Raw genomic sequence first — 27,819 nt, 5'->3', positions numbered from 1 at the left:
TTTTTTTAGTGACTTATCTTGAGTTTGACGGTGTGCTTTTAGTCTCCTATTGATCTGAATAACACTTATGGAGCATGGCTATCTGAAAGTTTATAAGCATCTAGTCTCTATTGGTATGGCTGCTATTCTTTTGGACTATCTGGAGAAATCGCAATGATGTTTGAAATGTATATGTTTGCTAGGGAGAGTGAGAGTGATAGCTGAACCGTAATCAAGTTTTTTGTTAGAATGAAATCGGAGGGCAGCCACCGGTCCTAAAGCCACACGTCTGAGCGATGGCTAAAAGCGACCTCGAGCCCTGGATCTTGATTCTGGAGCGCCTAACATGGTAGCGCAGGCGCAGTGCCAGCGATGCACAAACTGTGGAGATTAGAGAAGTTCAGAGATATCCTCTATATCTGTCAGGCATAATGAACTCAGATATGCTCATTGTCCTACGGCTGCATGCTTTACAGATTTCACTCTAGAATTCATTTTTTCCTACGACTGCTTGTTTTTCTGAACCTTTTCATCTTGAATCTTGATCTATGTTTTTTTTGCGAGGAATATCTTATCTATGTTATTTCCTTTGCTAGGTAGACATGCACATCATCAGTCGGTTGCCTGCGACGAGCGGCTCGAGTACTCCTGAACCATCGCCCCAAAAACTGACGGCCTTCCCATCAGCTTGGATGGTGCATCAAACTCTTTCACTAACCCTGAAACAGAAAAATACATACATGATTCAGTCTCCTTGTGTTTGTGTGGAAGACACGAGAAACACATAGTATGATTCCATCGTGTATGTAACAGAAAAGGGGCGCAGCCTACCTGCATCCAGCACCAGAACTCTGTCGCTGTCCATGACGGTCGGGACACGATGAGCAATGCTGATGACAGTGCACTCACGGAACTCCTCCCGGATGATTCTCTGGATGACTGTGTCTGTCTGGGAGTCGACAGAGGCGGTGGCCTCGTCCATGAACAGCACCCGGCTGCGCTTCAGTATGACACGGCCCAAGCACAGGAGCTGCCGCTGCCCCACGCTCCAGTTCTCCCCCATGTCCGCAACTGCATACAAACAATAAGTTCCTGTTGTCACTAAAGAACAAGAAATGAATGACTACATTGCACTAAAAATCATCAAACTTGTGTTGTAATTTCTGAAAAGCACTGACACACACCAAAAAAAAGTTATATTATCTAACAGACTTGTATCTATGGACCACCTAGTCATGATCCTACAAAGGATCAAGATTTCCATATGGTAAGGAATCATATCATACCTAGTGCGTCAAGCTTCTCAGGCTTTGCAGCTACTGTATCTCTCAGCTGGCAACGCTCAAGGGCCTGCATATATACGAACAAACATATTAAGGTCAACAGAAAAATAGTGAATTACTCAGCGTGTCAAAAGGGAAGTTCATGTATTGAAACACACATCGGCTATACCCTGTTACCTGCCATATCTCAGCCTCAGAGTACTGCCCAATTGGGTCAATGTTGCTTCTCACGGTTCCTTCGAAGAGCGCGGGCTCCTGAGGAATCACACCGAAGCAAGACCTCAGGTCATGAAGGCCCAGAGTACAAATGTCGACTCCGTCAACGGTCATCTGGCCTTTCGCCGGCTCCACAAGCCTGAACAACGCCTGGATCAAAGTTGACTTGCCACTGCCAGTCCTTCCCACAACGCCAATCTTTTCTCCACTACGGATGCTTATTGTAATGCCTTTCAAGATTAGAGGTGTGTTTGGTCTATACCTGACCTGAAAACAACAACATTTTGTGGCTCATTTCTATCAGTCACCTAGAGAATAGTAGCTTACAAAAAGAAGCTTGCTAAAGGAAGAACCAAGAAAAGAAAAGAAGAATTGCTGACCTCTAGATCCTTTATGTCAATGTCTCCTCGTCGGAGCCAATTTGGTGAGGAACGCAGAGAAACTGCTGCCTCAGAAGGAAGGCTACTGTACTGATTCACCCTTTCCACAGAGACCATATCATTTTCTATCATACAACTTATGGAAATTGCATGGTACACCAACGAGTTGAGAGAAAGACCGTAGGATAGAGACATGCCGACAAATTCTACATTAGAAATAGTAAATATCAATGAAGGAATGTCATAACGCATTTGAAGGCCACACATAATTATACAGAGCTAGAAAGGCGGAAAATTAAGAAACTTTGCCCAGTTGCTAGCAGTTGCACGAACTAGTCCCTCCGTCCCATAATATAAGAGCGTTTTTTACACTAGTGTAGTGTCAAAACGTTCTTATATTATGGGATGGAGGGAGTAGTTTATTACATGTATGAATGTGTTACAATCTCAATGCCTGATTTTTCTGCTAAATGAGTTGATTGTTCTTGTGTAACATGAGATTTATCAGATCCATAATTCACTCGGTTCATGGTCTGTGACTTCCTAAGAATCTGGTTCGACGGTGGGTCTCTGGATTGCGATACCGATTACTCTAGTTCTGTGACATAATGTAATTGGAGTGCGACATGAATGAATGGATAATTCAATATGAGAGTATGTTTTGTTACTCTATCAGTTGCAACTTCAGTCTTCACATACCTACATGCTTAACAGTTTGCACAAGATTCAATTTCTTATAGATTTGATGACGGATTCAAGGAAAAAAGTAAATTTAGACCAAGGAAACATATATAACATGAGGGCCATAAATTCTACTCTGTCCTATGAAAAGCAATTCTATAAATACTAAGTTGACCGAGACTTAATAATACCTTTCTTGATGAAATTGCTCGGCAAGCTGATCATGAGAAAAGCAGTTATAGACAACACAAGTGTGCCGATTAGCTCCAAGCGAAACCCAAACCACCTATTTGCTGCATAATTATGGAAAGACATGCGCAAATTCGAATCTATCATGTCCAAGTTTTTCTGATAAAATTCATCCTCTTTCCCGAAGCACCTTATAACTGGAGAGCCCGAAAAGCTCTCCGTGAGGTGATCAATAACCGGTGCATTTGTTACTCCTTGAAGTCGAGTTAGCTCTCGGGATGTTGCAATATAACGATTCTGGAAAATAAAATAAAAAAGGTTTTTGCCATGTTTCAGTTAAGGTTTAGTGATATGAAGAATGATATCAGTCTCTAATTAAGATGCATTGTAGTAGCTGGATTGTACCCGGTACCAAATGTTCAGAAGCAGTAGGGGAAGCACTGCTATGACTGACGGCCATGCTACTTGGCAGGTAACTGCAATGCTGCTCGCCAATGAAATGCACATCGATATGCCGGCACCCGTATAGAATAAAAGGTATACGTCTATTTTAGTCTGGTCCTCTGATGCCTGAAAAAAGAATACACACATGATTCTATCTATATACAGGACGGGTAAAAAAATTAGATCTATGGCCTCAGAAGACATACCCGGCTTAGGATCCGTCCAGAAGGAGTGGTGTCAAAAAACGACATCGGAGCTCGCAGAATGCTGTCTAACATCTTGCTGAAAAAGGCCTGGGCTGACTTAAGTCCCAGAAATGCTTGGAAAATAAAGGCGATAAATTCAAACACAATCGAAACAGCGACTATCAAAACATAGACACGAAGAAACTTTGAGATATCAAATATGGTGCCCCCTGATGTTTCATACGACATCCAGTAGTTACTTGCCATTGTAGAGCCCTCTGACAGCACTGACAATGCTAGAATGAGCAGAACTCCCCACCAGCCCCAAGCTTGCGTGACGTATAGCTTGTACACATGCCAGCTTACTCGTCCACTCTCCTTCTCCTCTTCCTGGATCAGTTTCGACGAACCTGCTTCTTTGCTCGGCACAACAGCATTTGTATCGCTGTTTTCATTACTCGAGTTGGAGTTAACAGAAGGGGTCTCCTGTGACATCGTGGTGGCTGGACAATTCTCAGTGTTCTGAATATTGTGGCCTTGCACCCCAGATGCTTCCATGGAACTGTGATGAGCAGCAACAAGAGCCACAAAATCTGAACACGAATCTAGTAAATCCACGTAATTGCCTGATTGAATAATCCCACCATTTTTCATTACCTGCATGTTCACACACAAGTTAATACAGTTTCATCTCTGTTATTTGTCGATATCATCACCGTGCTATCTTTTTTTTTAATTTTTTTTACCACCGTGCTATCTTTCATAGTACCATAAGTGTGGCATATGTTGGCAGGTAAACACAACTAAACATACAATTAAAGAAAGTTTTTAAGAACCATAGGTATGAAGAATTCAGCTGTTCTTTCTCTACTTACTGAACCAAAGAAAAAAAAATCCTAGTGATGCTCTGCAATCACTTCATTTCTGAAGCAAGAATATATGTATACTCTATTTTCTCCAAAATCAATCCGACAGTTGAAAAATAGAACTTACGAATATGGTATCCACATTTTGTAAGAAATCCACTTGGTGAGTAACAAGCAAAACAGTCTTGCTCTTCAGTATGCCCTTGAGACATTCCTGCAGAAGAGGACTAAGTGTTAGTGTGCTGTTTAATAACCGGCTAAAGTACCTACATTTCTTTAGAGGGTTTGTCACCTGTCCATTATTAGTACAAAATAGATAATATTTACCTTGAAGATAGCTGAGCCAGTATGAGCATCGACCGCACTGAATATGTCATCAAGAAGATATATATCACAGTCTTGATAAACTGCTCTAGCCAGCTGGATGCGCTGTTTCTGGCCACCACTGAGGTTGATCCCACGCTCCCCTATTTCAGTCTGATCGCCGAACTCCATCATTTCTAGATCTTTTTCTAAGCAACAAGCATGTATGATTTCCCTGTACTTTTCTAGATGCATTGGCTGTCCAAATAAGATGTTCTCTTGAATGGTTCCATTTCTAATCCAAGCTGTCTGACTGACACATGCTGTGCTCCCACATATGCTAACCTATAACAAAGACAAAATACAATATGTTTGTCAGGCAAAAAAGTACTAAACTGATTTGAAAAACTGAAAAGCTTTGCAATGTTAATGTATAAATTCCTGAATCCTCATATCAACATCTGCAATCTACTATATATGACAAGAGTGGAGCTAATTGTCCATATGATGAATTTTTTTTCTATAATAAATTTGCACGCTCTCCTGTCGAACAACTACAATTTTCTTCCCCCTCCAATTTCTTATTCTCATGTGCGGTTTCGGATTGGACTGCAAGTGACATTTATTTCTACATTGCGTATCTGTAAATCGGAGAACTCGAGTGAAAGAGTGTGCGCGGAGTGTCTTCTAAGCTAGTTGCAACTTTGTAGTTTGTACTCTCAAATGATTTTGTACATTCTTGCATTTGTAGACTGTGACATAAGTATAGCATGTACTCCCTCCGTTCCTAAATATAAGTCTTTAAAGAGGTTTCATTAGTGGACTACATACGGATGTATATAGACATTTTTTAGAATATAGATCCATTCATTTTGTTTCGTATGTAGACTTCTAATGAAATATCTTAAAAGACTTATATTTAGGAACGGAGGGAGTAGTTCTGTAGGACTGATGGACAACCCAATTCAACATTCCACTGTCAAGTAAATTTGTACAGAAATCCATCCTACCATAACATAGTCCACCCAAAAAAACATCTTGTTCACAACTTCACACCATCACATTAATTACCTTTTGTTCCAACTTACTGTGTTAATTCAATATAAAATCACAAGAATCAAGGTTGGAGTAGATGAATTTTTTTCCTACAAAATCTAATGCAAATGAATTCTAAGCAAAAATCATGTGGGTTATTGCAATCCTACAAATCAGACAACTCATGTCATGTATATACATATTCTTGCTGAGGATTAAAATCATTGGAAATTCCTTCAGAAATCCTATGAATCCTTCAGAAATCTAATGCAAATGTTTGCTGGTGTTGCTATTTCATATAAAAGTAAAGGAGTACACTCACCTTGCCGGAGAGCTTATGCATATCTCCCATGATGCAGGATAGCAACGACGACTTGCCCGAGCCAACGGTGCCGACCACCGCCGCGAGCTCACCCTTCCTCACCTCCATCTCGATCCCTTTCAGCACCGGCTCATCCCCTCCGACATCCTTCTCCCCGCCCTCACTGCCCTCGACATCCCATGCAAACACTCCATCTTTCACCTTCAAGGCCACCTCATCCCCGGAACCGCTGCTGCCAAGACGCTCCACCGCCGCGCTGTCGATCTCGGCGTCTGAGAGAAACTTGTCCAGCCTGCCGAGAGACACGAACGCCTGCACAGACATGGCGATCGTCTGCGGAAAGCTCCTCATGGGCCCTTCGAGCATGCGGAAGAAGGCGGTGGCGGTGAACACCTTGCCGGCGTCCAGCTCCCCTTTGGCGGCGAGGTACGTGCCGAACACGAGCGCGGCCATGGCGACGGGCCCGCTGGAGTACACCACGGTGCTGCCGCACTCGAAGAATATCATCTTCTTCAGCCACCCCACCTCGGCCTGCCGGAACTCCCGCACCTTGTCGCCGAATGTCTGCTCCCACGCCTGCAGCTTGATCACGCGCATGTGGTTGAGCATCTCCGTCAGGGCCTTGACGCGGCTGTCGCGGACCTCGACGAACTTGATCTGGTAGCCCATGTTGAGCTTGTTGGCGAACGCGGTGAGCACGGTGACCACGGCGATCACGGCGAGGGTCATGAGCACAGCGGGGCCGAGGTACGCGTACAGGAGGAGCAGCGCCACCGAGATCTGCAGTGGCATCAGCCAGAGGTCGTGCAGCTCGTGCATGGCGCCTGACACGACCCAGGCGTCCACCTGCATGTAGTTGACGATGCCACCGGCGCCGTGCGTGCGGCGCGCGCCGGCGGACAGCCGCAGCGACTTGCGGTACAGCGCCGTAAGCAGCGCACCGCGGATGCGCATGCACAGAATCTGGCCCTGGAAGTTGTAGTGGTGCGACGCCAGCGTCTGGACTGCCTTGCCGACAAGAAGAATGAGGACTAGCCGGAACCCCTCCCATGGCGTGCCGCCGCGGCGGATGAACTCGACGAAGCGGTCGATGAGCGACGGGCCTACAGACATGGCCGCGAGCATGACGAGGCCGAGCGCGGCCGTGAGTAGGAGCTGAGGCCAGAAGGAAAGGCAGAGCGCGACGCCCACGGGGCTCCGCCACCTCCGAGCCGTGGCCGGCCAGTTAGACGCGAGCAGAGCATAGGTGGCCTCGGCTCTGTGGGCCGGCGACACGGGCGGCACGTCGCCGGCCGCGGCGAGGGAGCCATTGGCATGCCCCTTGGAGACGAGCGGGGTGATCCAGCTGAAGGTCGCGCGCGAGAGGAACGACGCGGTGGCGTACGGCGTCGCCGCCGCAGCCGCGCTGGGGTTCTGGTCCCGTTCGTCGGCTTCATCGCGCAACGTGCAGGTGGTGGTGACAGCAACGTACGCGAGCGGCAGCGAGAGGAGCAGGCCGGCGAAGGCGAGGACGTCGTCGGGGAGTACCGGATCGCCGGCGGCGCATCGGATCGCCGCAGAGGCCGAGAACAGCGCGGCGCAGAGGGCGGTCGCGATCCAGAAGACGCGGAGGTGCCTCGGAGGGCGTGCGGCGGCTGGCTTCCGGGAAGCGGCTAGCACGGTCCACGCGGCCACGGCGTGCGCGGCGCAGTGGGCGGCGAGGAAGGCGGACTCGGCGTAGCGCCACGGCGTCTCCGCCGGAAGGAGGAAGGCGGCGATCGCGAGGAGGACGGCGGATGCTGCGGCGAAGACTGCGGACGCGCCGAGCGCGACGGCGTAACGGGCTGTGATGGACCGTGACGGCGCGGCGGGCGTCGGCAGCAGCGGGTCGTTCTCAGGCCCCGCTCGGCCGGAGCCGCGGCGGATGACGAGGAGGAGGATGAGCGAGGCGGTGAGGAAGAGGAGGTCGATGCCGCCGAGGAGCGCGCGCTGCGGGCACGGCGAGAGGAAGATGAATGCGAGGGAGGCTGATGACGGAGGCGGCGGCGTGCACTGGGTGGTGGCCAGCCACCACGGGAGTCCTCCTCCTCCTCCCATGTCTTGCGCCCTGATCCTCCGTGGAGCGCTCAGGTGAGGATGGGATCGGAGAGACGGAGGAGGTTCAGGGGAAAAAAATCCTATGAGACCGGGTCTCACACGCGAGCAGGTGAGACCCATCTCGATGGACGCCATGTGGCGATTGCCAATCTTAAAGCACGTGGATCCACTTTGCCCATTTTAGATTCCAGTTTCCGGTTCCAAACCCGTACGTATCCTACGCTACTGTTGTAGATACGTACTTAACTCTTGCTGCATGAGATAGGGTTCACTGCTTCTCCTGGTGCTCTGGTTGATGCCGGTGCCGAATAATCTTGCTGCCGGTCGTTAGGGTTTCGCTTGTTCATGATGGCCAGGTCAAAGGACCTCTCGTCGCCGGTGGCCGCTCGAAGGATTTTTGTCTGTCGTTGCGCACTGGGAGGACATCATGTTGGTCGTGATCATGCGTCAAGACGACGGCGCTGGAGTTATCTTTGCAACATGTCTGCCGTCGACGACGAGTCCACCCACCGGCATCGGCGTCGTGACGACCAACGTGAATTCTGTCCAGTTAGCAACGGCGGTGACGAGATCGTTCGAGCGGCCGCCATCGACGAGAGGTCTTTTGACATGGCCGTCATGAACGAGCGTGAGAATAGGCAAACCCTAGTGGCCGACGGCGAGTTATTCAGCGTCGCCATAGAGGAGAGCAGCAGGAGAAGCAGCGAAGCCTAGCTAGCTGGTGCAGCGGGAGTTATGTATGTATCTACATCAGCCGCCTACAGACGTATGTGTTTGAAATGGACAAAGTGGGTCTAGATGCTTTAAGATTGGCATCACCACATGGCGTCCATCGAGATGGGTCTCACCTCCTCACTCGTGAGACCTGGTCTCATAGAATTTTTTTTCAGGTTCAGGAGGTGGCCTCCATTGGCGGCGGTGAGGCCGCACGTACGGGCGGTTACAATCTATATATCTGTTTGAGGGTCTGTTTGGTTTCACGGCAAAAACTGTGAGAGCATATAGAGCCGCACCCCTCAAAAGTTTCATCAAACGTTTCCGACAGGTCGCTCGTCACTGTTCAATCATAAAAAATTGATCTAGACAAACCTCTTAAACCGACCTCAAACGCTTCGACTGACCGGTACCCTCCATTTTCCAGCCCAAATATGAGACGAATATGAAGGAGTCCGAGCACGTTTGTTACGTCGGCTTGACGGCTTGGCCCCACGTGGACTCGCAAAGAAACTCGACGGTCCGACGGGCGCCTCGACCGTCGGCGTGGTGTGAACGTCGTGTGACATCTCTACGGGTTTGGGACCGGCTATTTAAGCCGGCCGACGCCCCAGCCCTAGCACATTCGCCTCCTCCCTCTCCCCGCCGCCACCCAAACACTTCTTGTCCGAGCCCGTCAGCCATGCCACCACGTCGCCGGCATTGCACGATCCAGCACCGTCTCTTCCTCTTTCAGTGGGTTGGAATCCGAAGGGAAGAGGGGCTACCTCTAGAACCGGAGGTTGATTTCGAGGAGGGGGTGGGGGAGGAGCCCGAGGAGGAGCCACATGCGCCGGAGAAAGAGGCGTAGGAGAAGGAGCCCGAGGAGGAGCCACATGCGCCGGAGAAAGAGGCGTAGGAGAAGGAGCCCGAGGAGGAGCCACATGCGCCGGAGAAGGAGGCGTCGGAGGAGGAGCCCGAGGAGGAGGCGCTGCTGCAAGAGCCGGAGGAGAAGGCGCCGGCGGTGGTCGATCAGTGGCCGGAGCAGCTGGCTATCCTCAACTCTATATGCTCTGAGTCGGCTGCGGTGGCCAGGCGTCGAATGGAAGAAGCGTGGGCGACACAGGAGGCGTCGTTGACGGCGATGGAGGAGGCGGCGCGGACGGCAGCACACGCGGCTCAGGCTCCGGCACAGGCCACCTCCGACGAGGAAAAACCTTACACTAGTTAGTACGTTGGATATATTCTGCATGCTTTTGTATGGATATGGAGGATGACATATGAGAGAGTTGGATGTGAAGAGGGAAAGTTGAAGCATGGCCGGTCGGTGTTCGCGGACGCGTCCGGACTCGTCCACGAACGTTTGAGGAGCCGGATTTGTAAGGCCCGAGTGTAGATGCTCTTATAGCCTCGCTCGGCTAGGATGGATACGTGTTTGGTTCGGCTAAAATAAAGGTCAATGCTACAAATCATCCGGATGATATTTACAAATATCATTCGCCTGCGAAACCGTCCGATTAAGGTGTAGTGGTCGTTTGATCCGTAGGCGTGACAACCCGATGCCGACGTTCCAGAAGATTCCCCTCTCTTTCCGTTTTCGTCGTGTGTCTATTTATATTTGTTGCATCATCATCGCATCATGCGCATCATCAGCATTGCATCGGCATCTCCGTGCCGCCAGTTTTCAAAACCCTCTTCCGTTAGTAGTGCCGGTTCTCGTCGTTGTCCGTTCTGAGTCCGACCGCACACGCACGCGCCCGCGCCACCGTCAAAACCCTGTTTTTAAAGCGTGCGTAAAACTTTCTCTGATCGGGTTGAGACTTGTCGTGCGGTATTATTTAGTTATAGCCAGGCCGCCTGTCGAATTTCGTCGCGATCGGAGACCGTCTGGTACCCGAACGGTCGACCGTAGCGGCACCGTATTCGGTCTACCGTCGGACGTCTGTCGGTGTTTTAAAAATCCGTGCCGCGCCGCCCGTTTCCCCTCTCGTCTCTGGACATCTACACAACGCGACCACTTAGCACGTCCCGCGTTCGGAATTGTTCAATTCCGACCGCGCGGTTGAAACCGGGGCGAAAACCCGCTAAACCTAGCCACATTTCCTATAAATAGACCCCCAAAACCTGCCTACTCTAGCTAACCCTAGTCCCACCTCGGGATCCGCAACGCCCCACCTCTCCTCCTCTCCACGCAGCCTCTCTCTCCCGCAGCCGCCGCCGGCCCACGAGACCCGTTTCGGGCCCGCCGAGCCCATCTGGGCCCGGATCACGCCGCCGCCCATGTTCTGCCCCGAGCTCCCGAGCTCCCCGTCCATGGCTGCCCGTGCCCGAGGCCGCAGCCCCGAGCCGCACCTCCCCGTCAGGCCAACTCCGGCCGTCGCTCGCCGGAGAGCCGAGGCGGCCGTCTCCCCAAGCCGTCGTTGCGCCCGGACCTGCGAGCCCCAGCTCCAACAGCCGTCGCGCCACCCTCCCTGTAGCTGCGCCATCGCCCAAGGGTGCCGCCGGCCGGATCCGGCCAGATCTGGTCCGGGGAACCTTCTCCGGCCAGCACCACTCGTCGTCCTCGCCGGGACCCGTCGACTCCGTTGCCCTGGAGATCGCCGCCGCCAGCCCTCGCCCTCGCGCGTTGACCGGTTCCCGTCGCCCCGTCGCAGCGCTCGCCCGCGCGAGGCCCAGCGCCAGCGGCCGCCTCCTTCCCCCGCCTGGGCCCGAGCAAGGCCCAGCTGGCCGCTGCGCACCAGGCCGGCAGCCTTCTCCGAGATCCAGGCCGAGGCCCAGATCCCATCGCCCCCAAGCCGGCCCGAGCCGACCAGGCCGGCTGCCCCCTCTCTCCAGGCCGGCCCAAGTGGCCGAGGTTAGTTTTTCCCGCGTGTGCACATCTTTGCTATGTTGCGCTGCCTGTTCGGCCCGTTAGTATATTTAGGATTTTTTTCGAGATTTAATAAATTCCAGAAAAATAACCGAATATTATAAACACCATATCTTTTATTCCGTTAGTCGGATCGAGGTGATCTTTAAATCGTTTTGGTGTAGAATTTCGTGTAGAATATGATTTAGCAGCTTGCATATTTATTTGACGTAGTATTACGTGCCGAATGCTTTGTTTAGCGTGCTGTCACAATAGGGGAACGTCCGGTATTTATTTTTCGCGCGTGTTCGGATAGCCCGGACGCCGTAGTATAAATGCCCACGTTATAGGAATCATTTTTGCATGTATTTTAGAGCTGTAACTCGTATTTTTGCGTGTAGGGTTTGCCGGTAGGTTATTTTCCCATACGTAGGTTATTTTCCCGCATTTTCGTGTGACATTATTTTGTGTTGCAAACTCCACATATTTTATATGTTTCCGGGGTAGAAAAATCCCATGGATTTTTCTGTGCAATTAGATTTAGCTTTCGAGTAAGTTAGTTCACCAGATATTTCGCTAAGTTGCCCTTTTGTTTAATTCGTAGGATTTATTCCGTGCCTCGTTTGAATTAGTTGTCAACTAGGGAGTTGTTCTTGGGTCTTTAGACTAGCCCCTGGTATTTTTAGTTGCAATAGAAATGCATGTTTAGGTGTGTTTTGATTGCCCTCAAGTTGCTAGAAATAGTGCTGTTTTAGAGGAGCTGAAATATTTCTAAGTCTGGAATCTGTTATATTTTGTTGCTGTCTTGTCTTGCTTGCATCTTGTGATCTTTAGCTCTTTTGAGGTTGGTCCAATGGAGTTAGTTGTACCCCTTGTATTTCTCTAGCATGCTGTGAAGTTTCATGCCATTTGGAGACCTGTAGCTTAGGTTTTTGCGGCTGTCAATATGACTTCAGGCTGAAAACTGCACTTTCATGAGGTGTTATTTTCACTAAGTCTGAAATAGTGTGTGGGATGTCATTTTGTGTCTTCTTTTCCTAGTGCTCCTTGCTGCCATGCTAGTTGTTGTTAGTTGTTTGTAGTAGTGCTTCTTTCCCTCTTCCGTGCCATGCCTTGCTTGGGCATATCGGAGTTGGGTAGCCGAAGTTGTGAGGCGTAGTAAATGATATGTGGCTGATTTTGGCAGATTATAGTCATTTCTTGTTTTGCTTGTAGATGTTGAACCGTAGCTCCGATTTGATCGTGTCCTACATGAAACTTGCTTAGAATCTCGTGTAGTTTCATTTTCTCTTGCTGTTTGTATGTGTTGAGGTGCTCGTAGCCGCCGTTGCACACATTCTTGGATTCATGCCATCATATCTTACGGTGCTTGTATCTTTTGATCCGTAGCTCCGTTGGAGATGTTCTTTATGTGTAGATTGCTTGCCATGACGCGTAGAATCACGTGAACCTATTTATTTTGCTGTTTAACAACTAATCAAATGCATTAGTTCAGATCTGGACAGAATTGTAAACTAACATATGAGGTCGTCTCGGAGGTGCTATATGTCATTTCCGACCTCATTTAAAATGCCTAGATAGGTAGTTTAATTGCGCTTCACCTCTTGCCATGTTTAACCACATTTAATATTGCCGTGTAGATAACCGGGAGTGAACTAAATAATTAACGTGGAGTTTCGTCAATATGCAACTCGTGCATATTGAACTTCACTTAATGTGTAGTGTTTGATTGTGTGAATTGTCATGCCGTGACTTGCATGTATTCAGTAGCTCATGCATCATATGTGTTGTGCTTCGTGTGGTGAATATCGTGTGTTGATTTGTGTTTCCGGTCTGCTTCGTCTCGATAGAGTTCCGCAAGCGTGTCGGATGTGAGGACCCGTTCGACTACGTCGGTTCGTCTGCTTCACGAAGGCATTCTTCTTCCATGCGGGATCTCAGGCAAGATGATCATTTCCCCAGATACCATTACTATTATTGTCATGCTAGTTTTACCGTTGCTGCCGTTTATGTCTCGTTGCCTACCACATGTTAAATATCAGCCTCTCAACAATGCCATGTCAACCTTCAACCTGTTCAACCTAGCAAACCACTGATTGGCTATGTTACTGCTTGCTTAACCATGTGTTAGCGTTGCTAGTTGCAGGTGCAATTGCTTCCATGTGAAAAACATGGGTTCCTTGTCATATCACCATATTTAAATGCTATTTAATTTAATGCACCTATATACCTGGTAAAAGGTGGAAGGCTCGGCCTTTCTAGCCTGGTGTTTTGTTCCACCTTTGCCCCCTTTAGTTACCGGCTACCGGTGTTATGTTCCATAATTGAGCGCTCCTAACACGATCGGGGTTGTTATGGGGACCCCCTTGATAATTCGTTTTAGATTAAAGCTGGTCTGGCAAGGCCCAACATTGGTACTACATTTGCCTAATCACCTAATAATAATGCATAGGGACCCGCCGGCACCCGCAGACTATTTTAATCAACCCCCGGGCCAGTGTTCCTCATGAGTGTTGGTCCAAAACAGAGCACTGTGCGGGGCCACCGCGAGGAAACTCGAGGTTTGGCACTTGTACGCGTCGCTTATCCGTCGTGTCCTGAGAACGAGGTACGCGACTCCTATCGGGATCGTCGACACGTCGGGCGGCCTTGCTGGATTAGTTTTACCTTTGACGAGATATCTTGTGCATCGGGATTCCGGTGATGCTTTGGGTAATCTCACAGTTGAGGTTTTCCACTAGGAGATCCGACGAGATCGCGAGCTTCGTGATTGAGGATTTCTATGCGGCTTGTGGTAATTTATGATGGACTAGTTGCAGCACCCCTGCAGGGTTAAATCTTTCGGAAAGCCGTGCCCGCGGTTATGTGGCAACGTGGAAACTTTGTTTAACACTAGTTCTAGATAACTTGAAGTTAACTTAATTAAAAAACTTGCCAACTGTGTGCGTAACCGTGATTGTCTCTTTCGTGAGTTCCTTCTCCGATCGAGGACACGGTGGGGTTATGCCTGACGTAGGTAGGTGTTCAGGATCATTCATTTGATCATCTGTAGTTCACGTCCGTTATGCATAGATCTTCCCCCTCTTATTTCTGGTACTCGTAAGTTAGCCACCAAATATATGCTTAGCCGCTGCTGCAACCTCGCCACTTAACCATGCCTCACCCATTAAGCTTTGCTAGTCTTGATACCTTTGGAAATGAGATTGTTGAGTCCCCTGTGGCTCACAGATTACTACAACACCAGTTGCAGGTACAGGTAAAGGTTACTTGACACGAGCGCGTTGATTGCTCATTTGGAGTTGCTTCTTCTTCTTCATCATCATCGATCTTGGATGGGTTCCAGGCCGGCAGCCTGGGATAGCAAGGATGGACGTCGTTCTTATTTTTCTCGTTTGTTTTCGTCCGTAGTCGGACCCTGCTCTTACTCTCGATGTTTATGTAATGTACTGATGTGACTCTGATGTAGCTTGTGGCGAGTGTAAGCCAACTCTTTATATAACTCTCCTTTTCAGTACATGTACTTGTAACGATATCCATTCTTGCGACACGACGAGATGCGCTTCTATCCCTGACGAGGCCTTCGTGCCAAATTGAGGATAGGGTCGCATCTTGGGCGTGACAGTAGGCTCGCAGCCTGTCTTCCTCTTCTAGCTGCACTAGTTTTGCTCCACGCTCGCCATGTATGCAACGGTTGTCGATGTTGCCGGCCATGGTATGCCCCACCGGCGCGCCAACGCTCATGGAAGCACTGACGCATCCGACGAAGCCCCATTGCAGCCCCCCGACTGAGCTCCAGCACAGCACCGGCGGCTCCGACGAAGCTCCATTGCAGCCTCGCAAGAGCTCCAACGCTGCACCGGTCGCTCTGACGAAGCTTCATTGCACCACCGACGACTGCCGATGAATCTCCGTTGCAGCTCGCAACCACGTGTTGATTTGCACAGCCAACACCGATGAGGACAACCCCGACTTCTCGCAGCATCGATAGATGCAACCGACACCCATAGCAGCATCGGCGCGTGCTCCACAGCGGCACCGATGACACTGCATCGTTGTGCCCCAGCCAACTACATCATCCGTGAGTGGGTGCATCGCAACACCGGCGGCCATCGACGGGTGCTACTTCGCAGCACCGGAGCCTATCTACAGCGTCGGACGGTGATGCTGAACAATGCCGATGTGTTGCATCACAACACGATGGCCGAATTTTGTGTCGCTGATTGGTACAAAAGCGACCAGGCTCACACAGATGGATGTAAGGATAAGGTTGATCGTGTGTGGGGTCCATGAAAGCTTGATGGTCCAACTAGAGACGAGGGCCCGCGAAAGACAAGCGGCCCACGATCCAGGTCGATCGGATGGCCCGCGACGCGGCTGATGACCTAGAAAAACCAGACGCTTGGAAATAATAGTTTTCCTAAAATAAACTCGCCTTTGCTCGGCCCGGAAATAATCGCTCGTCAAGGAAATCCTGGCTGGGCTGTGATGCGTATATGCTCCCCGCTTTCCAAATATGAGTTTTTTTTTGAAATTTTCACTGTTAAACTACAGACAAAATACATATAGATATATTTTAAAATGTAAATTCATTTATTTTATTTCATAAGTAATCTTTAGTAAATCTTTAAAAATACTTATATTTACAAACGGAGGAAGTACATCTACTCCAGCAAAACACACAACCGAGGCAAGTATGGCAAAGCCGAGCTGAGCTCGGCTATAGCCTATCAAAGCTATACAACCAAACGCACCCTCACTTCCTCGCGCGCGCATTCGTATGATTCAGTAAGACTAAATACCCCTCATATGTCGATCCACCCTCACCATCTCGCACATTTTTTGCAAGACTTTTTTGACCCGCTTCTCTTTTCTTGAGATTTTTCAAACCATCTGGTGGATCCCACAAAAAAATATACGGTTAAAATTATCAAAAATTCTACCGGCCACCCATAACCCAGCCAGCACCCCCGGCCCATCTGAAACGGCTCAAGGACCAGCAGCCACTATCTCTTATCCCCTCAGCCTTCTTACCCACGGGATTAGAAGGGAGCTCCTACCTCCCGCACATTGCGGCATGGACTCCTGCGCTGCACAGAGCGGGCGCCCCGAGTGGGCCAGTCCAGTTCTGTTTCTTTTTTGTTTCTGTTACTTTTTCCTTTCCTGTCTATTTCCTTTTTTTTGGTTCGTTCATTCTTGCCTTCTTTTTTTGTATTTGAAGCAAAAACATTTTTTCAATTTGAAGAATAATTTTAAAAAATCATGAACAAATTTGAAAGCGATAACAATTTTCTAAAGTAAGAACCATTTTTCGAATCTTAAATTGAAATTTTCAAAAGGAGAATAATTTTGAAAACCACAAAAAAAATTGAAAGCGCGACCAAAATTTGAAAGCATGATTTTGTTTTTTGAATTTTGAGAGCAAATTTTGAAATCGAGAGCAATGTTGAAAAATCATGACGAATTTGCAAGCTGTGAACAATTTTTTAAAGCACGGACATTTTTGAATCTTGAGAACAAAATTTTGAAAACCCCGAACAAATTTGGAATCACGAACAAATTTTTAAAGCACGACCTTTTTTTGAATTTTGAGAACAAATTTCGAAAACCAGAACAATTTTACTAAATCCTGAACAAATTTGGAAGCGTGAACTATTTTTTAATGCCCGGACATTTTTGAATCTTGAGAAGAAAATTTTAAAATGGAGAACAATTTTGAAAAATGCCAAACAAATTTGGAAGCGCAATGTTTTTGAACATTTGTTAAAACGGAGAACAAATTTGAAAGCGTGGACAATTTTTTAAATCTTGAGGAGTTTTCGTACCTTGAGAACAAATTTTAATAACGAGAACCATTTTAAAAAATAATAAGCAAATTTGGAAGCCCGAACAACTTTTTAAGCATTTTTAGATCAAGAACAAAATTTTAAATTGAGGATAAATTTCAAACATTTTTCGAATGTCAAGAACATTTTTTAAAAACCGCAAACATATTTAGATAATCCAGAATATTTTTTGGAAAATGCAGAGCAATTTTTTGGAAAGCAAAATCATTTTTCGATTTTGAAGAACAATTTCTAAAAATTCCTAACATTTTTCGCATTTATGATTGAAGCTTGAAAAACGATAAAATTTTGAAATTTGGAACATTTTTCGAAAGCAAGGATATTTTTTGAAATTTAGGAACATGTTTCATATTTAAAGAATACTTTTTGAAAATCTAAAACATTTTTTAAAACAGAAACAGAAAATAAAAAAAAACGAAAAAACATCAGTTCAGGAACCTTACGAAAATTTCTCAAAATTGAAAATAACTAGGTGGAAACCTCAAAAAGGCTCTCAAATCCAGGATTACTGGAGCACTTAATGGCGAGCCCAATAGAATCCTTTGCTACGCACTCCTGTCCGTTTGCCCGACTATTTGTCGCTCTTTGCCGAAATCACTATTTAGCGAGTACATGTTGCAACGATTACTTCCACCTTTACAGGTTGCTTGCCACCTGTCGCAACTTGAAAGTTTTTCCTTTTTTTCGTAAATCTGTATTTTCAAAACGTTTTATCTCCAAAACCGTGCGTCCAAATCTTTACCCATTTTCACCATTGTCTTTCTGGTATCGAGATCTTCAAAACTAGATACCATATTGATAGGTTTTGATGAACTTTTTTTTTACGAAAAACACCGAAAGAAAAAGACCGGACGAAAAAACTGTGGCTCACGCGATAGAGAAAAACAGAGAACGTATTTTTTTCTTTTTCGAGAGGCACGGATCGTGCCTCTCGCGAAGGCAAAACCGTACCTCTTGCGAAAGCAAAATCGTGCATCTCATGAAAAAATAGAGCACAGAACGCGTTTTTTCTTTTACAGGAGATGCATGAGTGTGCCTCTCGTGAAGGCAAAATCGTGCCTTTCGCGGAAGCAAAACCGTGCGTCTCGCAAAAAAAAACACGTGTTTTTCCCCTTTCAGAAGAGGCACGGGCGTGCCTGTCAAGAAGACAAAACCGTGCCTTTCGCGTAAGCAAAACCGTGTCTCTCGCAAAAAAAAACAGAAAACACGTTTTTTTCCCTTTCCGAGAGGCAGCCCGTGCCTCTCGTCAATGCAAAAACCGTGCCTTTCGCGGAAGCAAAACCGTGCCTCTCGCAAAAAAAAACAGAAAACGCGTTTTTTTCTCTGTTTGAAAGGCACGGCCGTGCCTCTCGTGAAGGCAAAACCGTGCCTCTCGTGGAAGCAAAATCGTGCCTCCTGCAAAAAAAAAACGTGTTTTTTCATAAAAAATAGAAGACATGGTTTTTTTAAGAAAAAAATTAAAAAAATATCCGTTCAAAAGTTACGAAAGACCGATGAAAACCGAAACAACGAAAAAAATACGGAAAAAACCATTGTAAAAAAAAGAAAACACGTGCCAAAAAAATCAAAATACGAAGCGAACGTTTAGAGCGCGACACGTGAGACGACTGAAAATGTGTCAAGTGGCTACGCACGAGGGTCGTCGTTGTGAGACTCCTGAAGAAATGCTCGTTAACTAGTTCTCTTGCTCTTTGCTATATGACATCAGCGGGCGTCACAGACACAAGCCTTCGCTGAAGGCTCCAAGCAAACGCCCCAGTCTGGGCCAGCCCATGGTCAGCTTCACTGTTTCTTGCTGTTTTCTTTTTCTTTTTGTCTTTTTCCTGTTTCTATTTATTTTCTTTTCTTTCATTTTTTACTTGTCTGTGCATTACACAATATTTTATTTTCTATTACAAATGTTGATCGTATACTAAGAAAATGTCCATGGTATATATTATAAAAAGGTTCACCGTGTATTGTAATGAGCTCATCATATATTAAGTACTCGTTGATGAATACTACAATTGTTCACATTGTATTTGAGAAATAATCAGAGTATATTACAAAAAATGTTCAATGTGTGTTAGAAAATTATTCAATGTACATTACACAAATGCTCAACGTGTATCCCAAAACTGTTCAACATAGATGTATTGAAATATGTTCAGTGGGTATTCAAATATTGCTTAGCATATTTTCAAAAATGTTCAGTGTTTTTTTTAATTGCTCAATATATATTCATGAAAATGTTATGTGGGTATTTAAATATTTCCCAGCATATATAGCAACAAGATTCAGCGTGTATTGAAATATTTATTCAGGATATATCACAAAAATATTCAGTGTATTGAAATATTTGTTCAGCATATATCACAAAATGTTCACTGCATATTCAAAAACTGTTCAACATATATGACGAAATGTTCTATGTATATTTAAATATTGTTCATGATTTGAAATTTCAAAATTTTGTTCATGTTTTCTATATTTTTTCACACTTTTAAAAATTGATCAAATTTCTATATTTGTTCATATTTTTCAAACATTATTCATTTCTTAGAAAAAATGTTGCACGCGTCTTGAACCCGATTCTTCCAAATGGGCCAGCCCATTCTCCTCTGCCTTCAGAGGAAGCTTAGCCATTTGCTGCTCATGGGCGTCAAATAAGCGGCCTCAGCCACAAACTCCTCCCTCGTCCCGATCGGCATCTCTCTTGAGACCGCTGCTGACAATTCCTTCCATATTTAGATCTGTTGTTGTTGGCTGATTCCTATATGGATTTTCTTATATTGCATATTACATGGAAACTATATAAACCGGTAGAACTCGGTGTTAGGCAGTGAGGTGGGATTATTCTGTAAAAGATATTCATATGTCGTCTCTTTTTTCTTTATAAAACTCTCTATTTATATACTAGCATATCATAGGGAACAAACAATTCGTTGCAAAAGAGTACAATAGGAGGAGGTTACACAAACCAATTTTTTAATGTTAATTTTTGGCTGATTCTGTCTATATTACACAAAAGGCTAGTCACATGGCACAATCGTTGCCAGGCTTTTTCTGGGCCAAGCTTCAAGCCCGGGAGTTCTCGCAACATGTGGCCACGCACATAAAAAAATAGTACCAACACGAAACCTTGGGTTAAAAAAAATCCCAAAAAAATAAACCAAAATATGGATGAACGAATGAAAATTAAAGAAACAGATGTTCCTTTATTAATAGGTATAGATATAGACTTAGGGTGTGCAGGCCAACGTCTTTCGAACCGAATATCCATTCAGATCTTTAAGTATGATAAATCAAATGTTTTTATGATAATTATGTTCAACGAGGATGATAATTTTAGTTTGTGAGCAAGGTAAATGCATCTCAGTCTATTTTTCTGCTAGAAAATTCCATGCTTGCAGGAACTTAATTTGCCATCCTCATGGCTAAAAATTTGATGTCGCATTTTTAGCAATTTTAAGTCTTTCTAGCGATGAGGTATGTATCGGTTAGGTTTCCTACTTACACATGGAGTTTAGGATTTATATGCCATTTTTATGTCTCCAAATTCGAGAGAGATACCGAGAGGTCTTTGTCCCCACTCACGAATTGCTCATATCCCCAAGGCCACCACTACCCCCCTCTCTTTACTCCATTATGTCTCATATATCCCTCTCTGAAATAGCTTACCGAACAAAGATCTTGGTCGTCTCCGGTGCAGGCTCTGGCTGCCCCGGCGCCGATTAGGTGCCCTGCACCCTCTACCAATCCGATATCGACCGTTTCCAACGTGGATCTGATGCCCCTGTGCAATCTCCCGATCAGATGCCTGTTATTTTCGGCTTGGACACAAAACCTTTTAAAAAAATACATGGTACATATTGTTTTGAAATACCTATTTTGAACTTTTTCTTGAATATGTGTTAAACATTTCTCAAATACATGTTGATTTTTTAATTATACGGGACATTTTTTAAAAATTTGCAAGCAGAACTCAAAATACACATTTTTTAATTCTATACAGCATTTGTAGAAAATTTAAAGGTTTTTTGAAACATTATTTATAAATGTTACATTCATATTGTACATTTTTTTGAATGGTGTGAAAGTTTACTTTCAGTTACACTAACTTTGATATACACTATACTGTTTTTCAAATGTCACATATATTTGTTTGAAATGCGTGGCAATTTTGAAATGTCACAAACATTCATTTATGCGCATTCATTTTTAAGATGCTAACATTTTCCCAATTTTGTGTTCTTATTTTTTAAATGATTTTATGTTTTGAAATATAATTATTTGAAAACAAAATCAAAAATAAAGACATCAAACATGCATGGAGCTATATAGGGCGGCCGAACAATTGCGTAGCGATGGCGTCCTTTTATCAACAATGTGGACCTTTTTCACAAAACCCGTGGAGCTCTTAAAACTTTTGATTTTTTTAGAATCCATAACCGTCATTCTGATGCACGAACTATTTTCAATTACTATGGTATTTTTTTCAAAATATGTTCAATTGTTTCAACTTAGTCAACTTTATTTTTAAAATAATGGATTTTCTTAAAATAAATATATTCTTTTTCAAAATTCTTGAGTTGGTTTTTACATTACGACACTTTATATAAATAAACCATCTCTTTTAATTCCGTGAACTTTTTCTGCAAAATCGATGAACTTTTTTCAAACTCGTTAACTTTTTCTCAAAATACGCGAACGTGTTCAAATATGCGGACATTTTATGACACATGACATACATTTGGCTGATCTGTGAATGTTTTTCTCAAAATCCGTGAATATTTTTCTAATTTGTGAACCTTTTTTTACATTCTATATACTATTTTCAGAACATTGCATTGTATAAACATTATTTATAAGTGTCACATACATATATTACATTTCTTTGACTGGTGTGAAAGTTTACTTTCAATTACACTAACTTTGGTATATATTATAATGTTTTTTAAATGACACATATATTTGTTTGAAATGCGTGAACATGTTTAGATGCCACGAACATTCGTTGGTGCTATCAACATTTATTTAAACTATGTTAGCTCAGTTTTACGCTGAGTTGCCTGGACCCTTAAATTGGACAACACACATTAACGTTCACCATAGAATAATAACTACTAAATAATTATAGGTACATTGTGAGATCTCATCAGGAAGAGGATGCTTGTTGGCCTAGGTGGAGCAGAGAAGAGGTAGAGGATGCAGTCGGTGATGAAGTCCATCGACCCGGTATTTGTACGCAAGAAAAACTCATGAGCAGTTTTAGAAATTTCATGGATACTCCTTTTAACACGTGAACACTTGTTAAATGTCATGAACACTTTGAGAAATCTATGATGACTATATTAAATGTAACAAACATTTCTTGAGGATGTGCAAATGAACATTTTTCTAAATGTGTGAACCATTTTTTAAAATTACATGAATACTTTTTGAAATAGATGCAGACGTTTTAATCAAACTGAGCTAATATTTTTTCGAAAATTACATAAAAAATATGAGTATATTTTACCCGAAATACACTAATATAAACCGAGGCAATTTAAAAATTTAAAATCAAACAGCTTCCCCATCTTTTACACATCCACATCTAGCAAATTCACATATCATATGGAGAAGGTATGAAGAAGAGTCGTACATAACATCTGGCAAAGGCAAATTGGTGTAGGCATCATCTTTGGTACAATATTTTATTAAAGAAATTATCAATATGGCTAATAAGTTAATTAGAAAATAATAGCAATGCACGGGTACTTGATATTCATGAGTTACTGACAACCTAACAACTCAGAACACTATATTGTCTAAATAATTGTATTAACTTCAAGGAATTGACCATCAGTTCAGTAGCCATTTGAAGAATATGTAGCAGGAAGACGTGTGTTGCATGGTCACGTTAGGCAATCAATGGGGTCACTAAGTAATAGATCATATGGTACCATGTAGTTCCATGTGCTACATTTATGCATCCTGCAGATTTGCAAACTCCTAGTAGCCTCTTCAACCAAATTTGCTACCATTCTCCATTTTCTGTCCATCTAAGGTTCCACGCCGTTAAAAAATACTACATCATTCGAGAAGACAATTCAAATCTACTTGAGCAAACGAGAGCTTCTCAAAATGGAGTTAGTGAATACAAGCTTGTCAACGGTCAATTTCCCAAATTTGATGCAACCAATTCTCTTCTTCAGTAATTTGCGATCACCGTCAACAAAGGTTTGGATTCTTGGTGAAAAATAAATCATGGATAGTAAACAAGCATGGTGCAGGTAGATATATAGAAGCAAGGACATAATTAATCAATCTAGTTGAAATTTGAGAGTATGTAATATGATTAGTTTGTCCCTAGTTCCGATCACATGCAATGTGGGGTCAAGGTGGACAATAGCCTGAAACATCGGAGAACATTCAATCTTGATATTGGAGCGGGCAAGGCTTTGTATGCGTCCTCCTGTCATACTATGATGCTCAAGGACTGGTTGTTTGGGCCCATTCTTTCTCCGAATTGAGTCCTTTTTATTTTCTCCTTCTCCTTTTTATATTTCTTCTGCAGAACAAAGTCCAACATAATTTCCAGAAGTGCTATTTACTCAAGCACTAATAGAGAGTTTCTCCACATATCATAACTTATTTTTTATACAAGATGGGTTGCCTCCCATTAGTCGCTGGTTTTGAGGTTGCTAACCTCAACTTCATAACAAACGCAGACCCTAGGTGGCTTGTGTTCCTTCTGACTTACTGCATAAATTCCACTTTGAGGTGGAACATACGTTTCCTTCTCTTCGGGGTTTCTCCAAAAATATCACACGATCTCTTCATCGTAAATTCTGAAAGTCACCTTACCCTCAACACAATCCAAAGCAGCATCTATGGTATTTAAAATTGTATCCCGAGAATAATAGGTAATTTTTCATCTTCAGGAATATCAAGGATAATAAGATCTACATGAATAACGCGTCCGTCAAATCTCAAGAACACGCCTTCAACTACTTCTATTAACTTTTTAGTAGTTATCAATCATATGCAATGTTATTGCTGTCGGGACACATTTTCCTAAATTCAACATTTCATAAAGTGTCATAGTTATAATGCTTACCCTTGCTCCGATGTCACAAAGATCATTATTAATATTGATATTACCTATAGAATAACATATTGCTAGTATACCTGGATCTCCTAGCTTTGCCGGTATCTTCTCATCAAAGGGATAACTTGTTATCATTTCCACCCGTTCTTCAAAATTCATGCTCTCCTATTGGTCAAAAACTATGCAAATGTAGAAATTTTCAATAGGTTAATGACATGCAAAGAAACTTAAAGATTTCTTATATCTTTAAAAAAAGAACCATAGTGTTCATTATTCAAAGGTGATCTAACTTTCTTGAGGTAACGAAGAGTTTTCTTTGTTTTACCTTTTTAATTTTCTTTCACTTTACCTCTATCTTTAATCTTATCTTGTGTGACTTGGCTATATTTAGTTCTTCTTGGGTATGGATGCTTTCTCCTATTTTCTACTGCTGCTTATTTAGCTTTATCAGGTTCTAGGGCAACCTCCTCTTCATTATTCCGATCGATGGTTTCTGCAACGGAGTCAACCTCTTTATTATACTCCCCTTCTTCTTCTTATTTTGGGCATTTAGATGAATAGGTTCCTATCGATCATCACAATTTGTAAGGAGGTCTTCATCCTGCTGGGTTTGGCGATGACTACCTTTTCTTCTCTACTATTGTTCTTTCTATTTCCTTTTGGCTATGCGTTGTTATACCACTTTGTGTGCCAACTTCATTAAGACAAACAAGATTATTTTCATCAAGTTGGGCAAGAATCAAATATTGAGTTTTAGAAATTTATGAGCATTGAGTTTCTATCATACAAGAATGTGTATGTATTTTTTTGTCTAATTCTCTAGAGAGATAAGACATAACCTTTATATTCTGATAGATACACCGCCTCAGGTATCTGTTAAAACCTTCTTGGTGATCTTATGTATGCATCGCCTCATTGTGCTATTCCTCCCACTGGTAGATACTAAAGATATCTGCTTATTCTTGTTTAACTTGCTAAACAGGTTTACGTTTTCCTTGGGTTATCTTTTGGAATTCCTCCATATCTTCAATGTGGAAACTTTTCCTTTGAACTTAGTAGGATCCTCAGTCTTCCATTACTCCTTAGCTGTCGTGATCTTTTCTAGCAAAGGTTTTCCTCCTTCGAAGGTCAAAGACATAAATGTTCCTCCTGCACTCATATCAATAATGGATTTAAATTGATTGTGTACTTCATGATGAAACAGGTGGAGTACAACAAAATTGTGGTTAGGATAGGATTCAAAAGTTCACACTATGTCCCCAATCTTAGTTTCTCTCCCTCCCTCCCTCTCCCTATATCCCTCTCCCTCTCCCTATCTCTCTCCCTCTCCCTCTCTCTCTCTCTCTCTCCCATCTCCCTCCCTCTCCCTCTCTCCCCCTCTCCCCTCCCTCTCCCTCTCTCCCCCTCTCCCCTCCCTCTCCCTATCTCCCCCTTTCCCCTCCCTCTCCCCTCTCTCTCTCCCTCTCTCTCTCTCCCTCTCTCCCTCCCTCCCTCTCTCTCTCTCTCCCTCCCTCTCTCTCTCTCCCTCTCCCCTCCCTCTCTCCCCCTCTCCCCTCCCTATCCCTCTCCTCTCTCTCTCTCCCCCCCTCCCTCCCTCATACTATCTCCCCAAGCTTAGTCTAAGCTCTCTCTCTCCTCTCTCTCTCTCCAAGCTTAGTCTAAGCTCTCTCTCTCTTCCCCATCCCTCTCTCTCTCTCCCCCTCCCTCTCTATATGTGTGTGTTTATGTGTTGGAGAAAAAAAGGTTAGCATGGAGAAAGGGAAAATTTTAATCATGAATTTATGTGCACAAGACTTCTAGCTAGTTATGTTGTAATAAGGTGGTATGTTATACCATTGTTCAACCTTATCCTTCTGGGAGAATTTGAAGAGTTTTAGCAAGATAATTTCTCTAGGCACATCTGTAATTTTAAAAGTACTACACAAAGTAATAAAGAACATCAAATGTGCTTAAGGATCCTCTTCTTCATCTCCTATAAATGCATGTTTTTCACTTCATTGATTAGTTGGGAAAATTATAGGAGATCGTGATCCTATATAGAGCACATAACTCCCTCAGAGTCTTCTCTTTCTTTGGAGTAATCGACATCTCCGCAAACAAAGTTTGAGCTCAGTAGTTTGATTTTTTTTATTTTGTTAACGAAGCTTGTAGCTCCTATGGAAAACATGGATAAGTTCCACCAGAACAAGTAGCGCCTCTATAACATACACACAACATCTACAAATGACAACACATGTGAGAAAATTACGAAACATATATTAAGCGCTTAGCTCCCCAGCAACAACGCAAGAAAATGCTTGATGACCTACAAGACACACGAGGTATTGTAGCACATTTCATGTAAATTCTCAATAGTTATCGTCCCAATAGAGAGCGGAAGGGAGTATGAGCGACATTTCAGGTCACGCATAAGATGTCATAGATCTTGTGTGAACTAACTGTCTGAGAATTTGCAGATAGTATTATTGTCACTTGAAATAATTAACGTACCAGAGTCGTAAAAGATATTGGTTGTGGTTGCAAGGATAATAACAACTTAAAAGTATAGAACATAAATTAGAATACTAAAAATAAAAGTGGTTTCTTGTAGAAGAGAGATTCTTCACGGAGAAACTTTCGATCATGATGTACATCAAGTGTGCCAGTGCGACAATAAGACAAGTTAGCTGTATCGTGAGTCTAATGTATTTTGTTTGTTCAGTAGGAGGATCGCCCTTCAGCTGTTGAACTCCTTGCGGGATTCCATTCTCCTTTATAATTATGCTCTGACGAAGCTACAATGTGGTCCTCTCCACAATTAAGGTAATTAAACTAGAACCATGCATTAAGTTCTCTGGATCACCGTTATCTCAAGGTATCTTGTTCCTTGTAGATATAACCACCTACCACTTGGAGGTTACAAATTCATTAAACATTATGTGTTACCTGCGTAGGTCTTCTCATCATGTTGTATGGGCCCTTAAATTAGACCACACGCATTATGTTCACCATAGAAATAACTAATTACTAAACTATCATATGTACATTGCGGAATATTATGAGGTAGACAGATAGAGACGAAGTCTAGTGATGCTTGTCGGCCCAGGTGGAGCCGAGAAGAGGTAGAGGATGCGCACGATCAATGATGAAGTCCATCGATCTATTGGTTGTACCCAGTCAAAACCTATGATTTTTTTTATAAATTTCATTGATGCTCTTTTTTAACATGTGAACATTTTTTAAATGCGAGGAAAACTTTGAGAAGTGTATGAAGATTATGTTGGAATTATGCCCTAGAGGCAATAATAAATATAGTTATTATTATAATTCCTGTATCAAGATAATAGTTTATTATCCATGCTATAATTGTATTGAATGAAGACTCATTTACATGTGTGGATACATAGACAAAACACCGTCCC

General features: G+C 44.0%; 1 protein-coding gene across 1 annotated transcript; it reads right to left on the bottom strand.

Annotated features, from left to right (window-relative positions):
- Positions 1–582: 582 nt before the first annotated feature.
- On the bottom strand, positions 583–8,094 carry LOC123425016 (ABC transporter C family member 14-like). The gene is made up of 11 exons (XM_045108688.1): positions 5,884–8,094; positions 4,551–4,871; positions 4,351–4,437; positions 3,379–4,014; positions 3,134–3,298; positions 2,731–3,025; positions 1,859–2,064; positions 1,440–1,745; positions 1,266–1,329; positions 811–1,050; positions 583–698 (listed from the first exon to the last, which is right to left on the bottom strand). The coding sequence occupies exons 1-11, from the start codon at positions 8,092–8,094 to the stop codon at positions 592–594; spliced, it is 4,638 nt and encodes a 1,545-aa protein (XP_044964623.1). The 3' UTR covers positions 583–591.
- Positions 8,095–27,819: the final 19,725 nt, after the last annotated feature.

The sequence above is a fragment of the Hordeum vulgare genome, chromosome 2H, assembly GCF_904849725.1.
Source record: "Hordeum vulgare subsp. vulgare chromosome 2H, MorexV3_pseudomolecules_assembly, whole genome shotgun sequence".
NCBI classification, from domain to species: domain Eukaryota; kingdom Viridiplantae; phylum Streptophyta; class Magnoliopsida; order Poales; family Poaceae; genus Hordeum; species Hordeum vulgare.
Note: the sequence above shows the minus strand (reverse complement) of the source record. Positions and strands in the feature narration are given on the sequence as shown.

Excerpts from the sequence above, each read along its gene's own strand:
- LOC123425016 (XM_045108688.1), bottom strand. The coding sequence starts at position 8,094 with ATGGCGTCCATCGAGATGGGTCTCACCTGCTCGCGTGTGAGACCCGGT. Across the intron at positions 4,872-5,883 it reads TGCATAAGCTCTCCGGCAAG|GTTAGCATATGTGGGAGCAC; the intron begins GTGAGTGTACTC and ends TCTTTGTTATAG. Across the intron at positions 4,438-4,550 it reads CTGGCTCAGCTATCTTCAAG|GAATGTCTCAAGGGCATACT; the intron begins GTAAATATTATC and ends CCTCTTCTGCAG.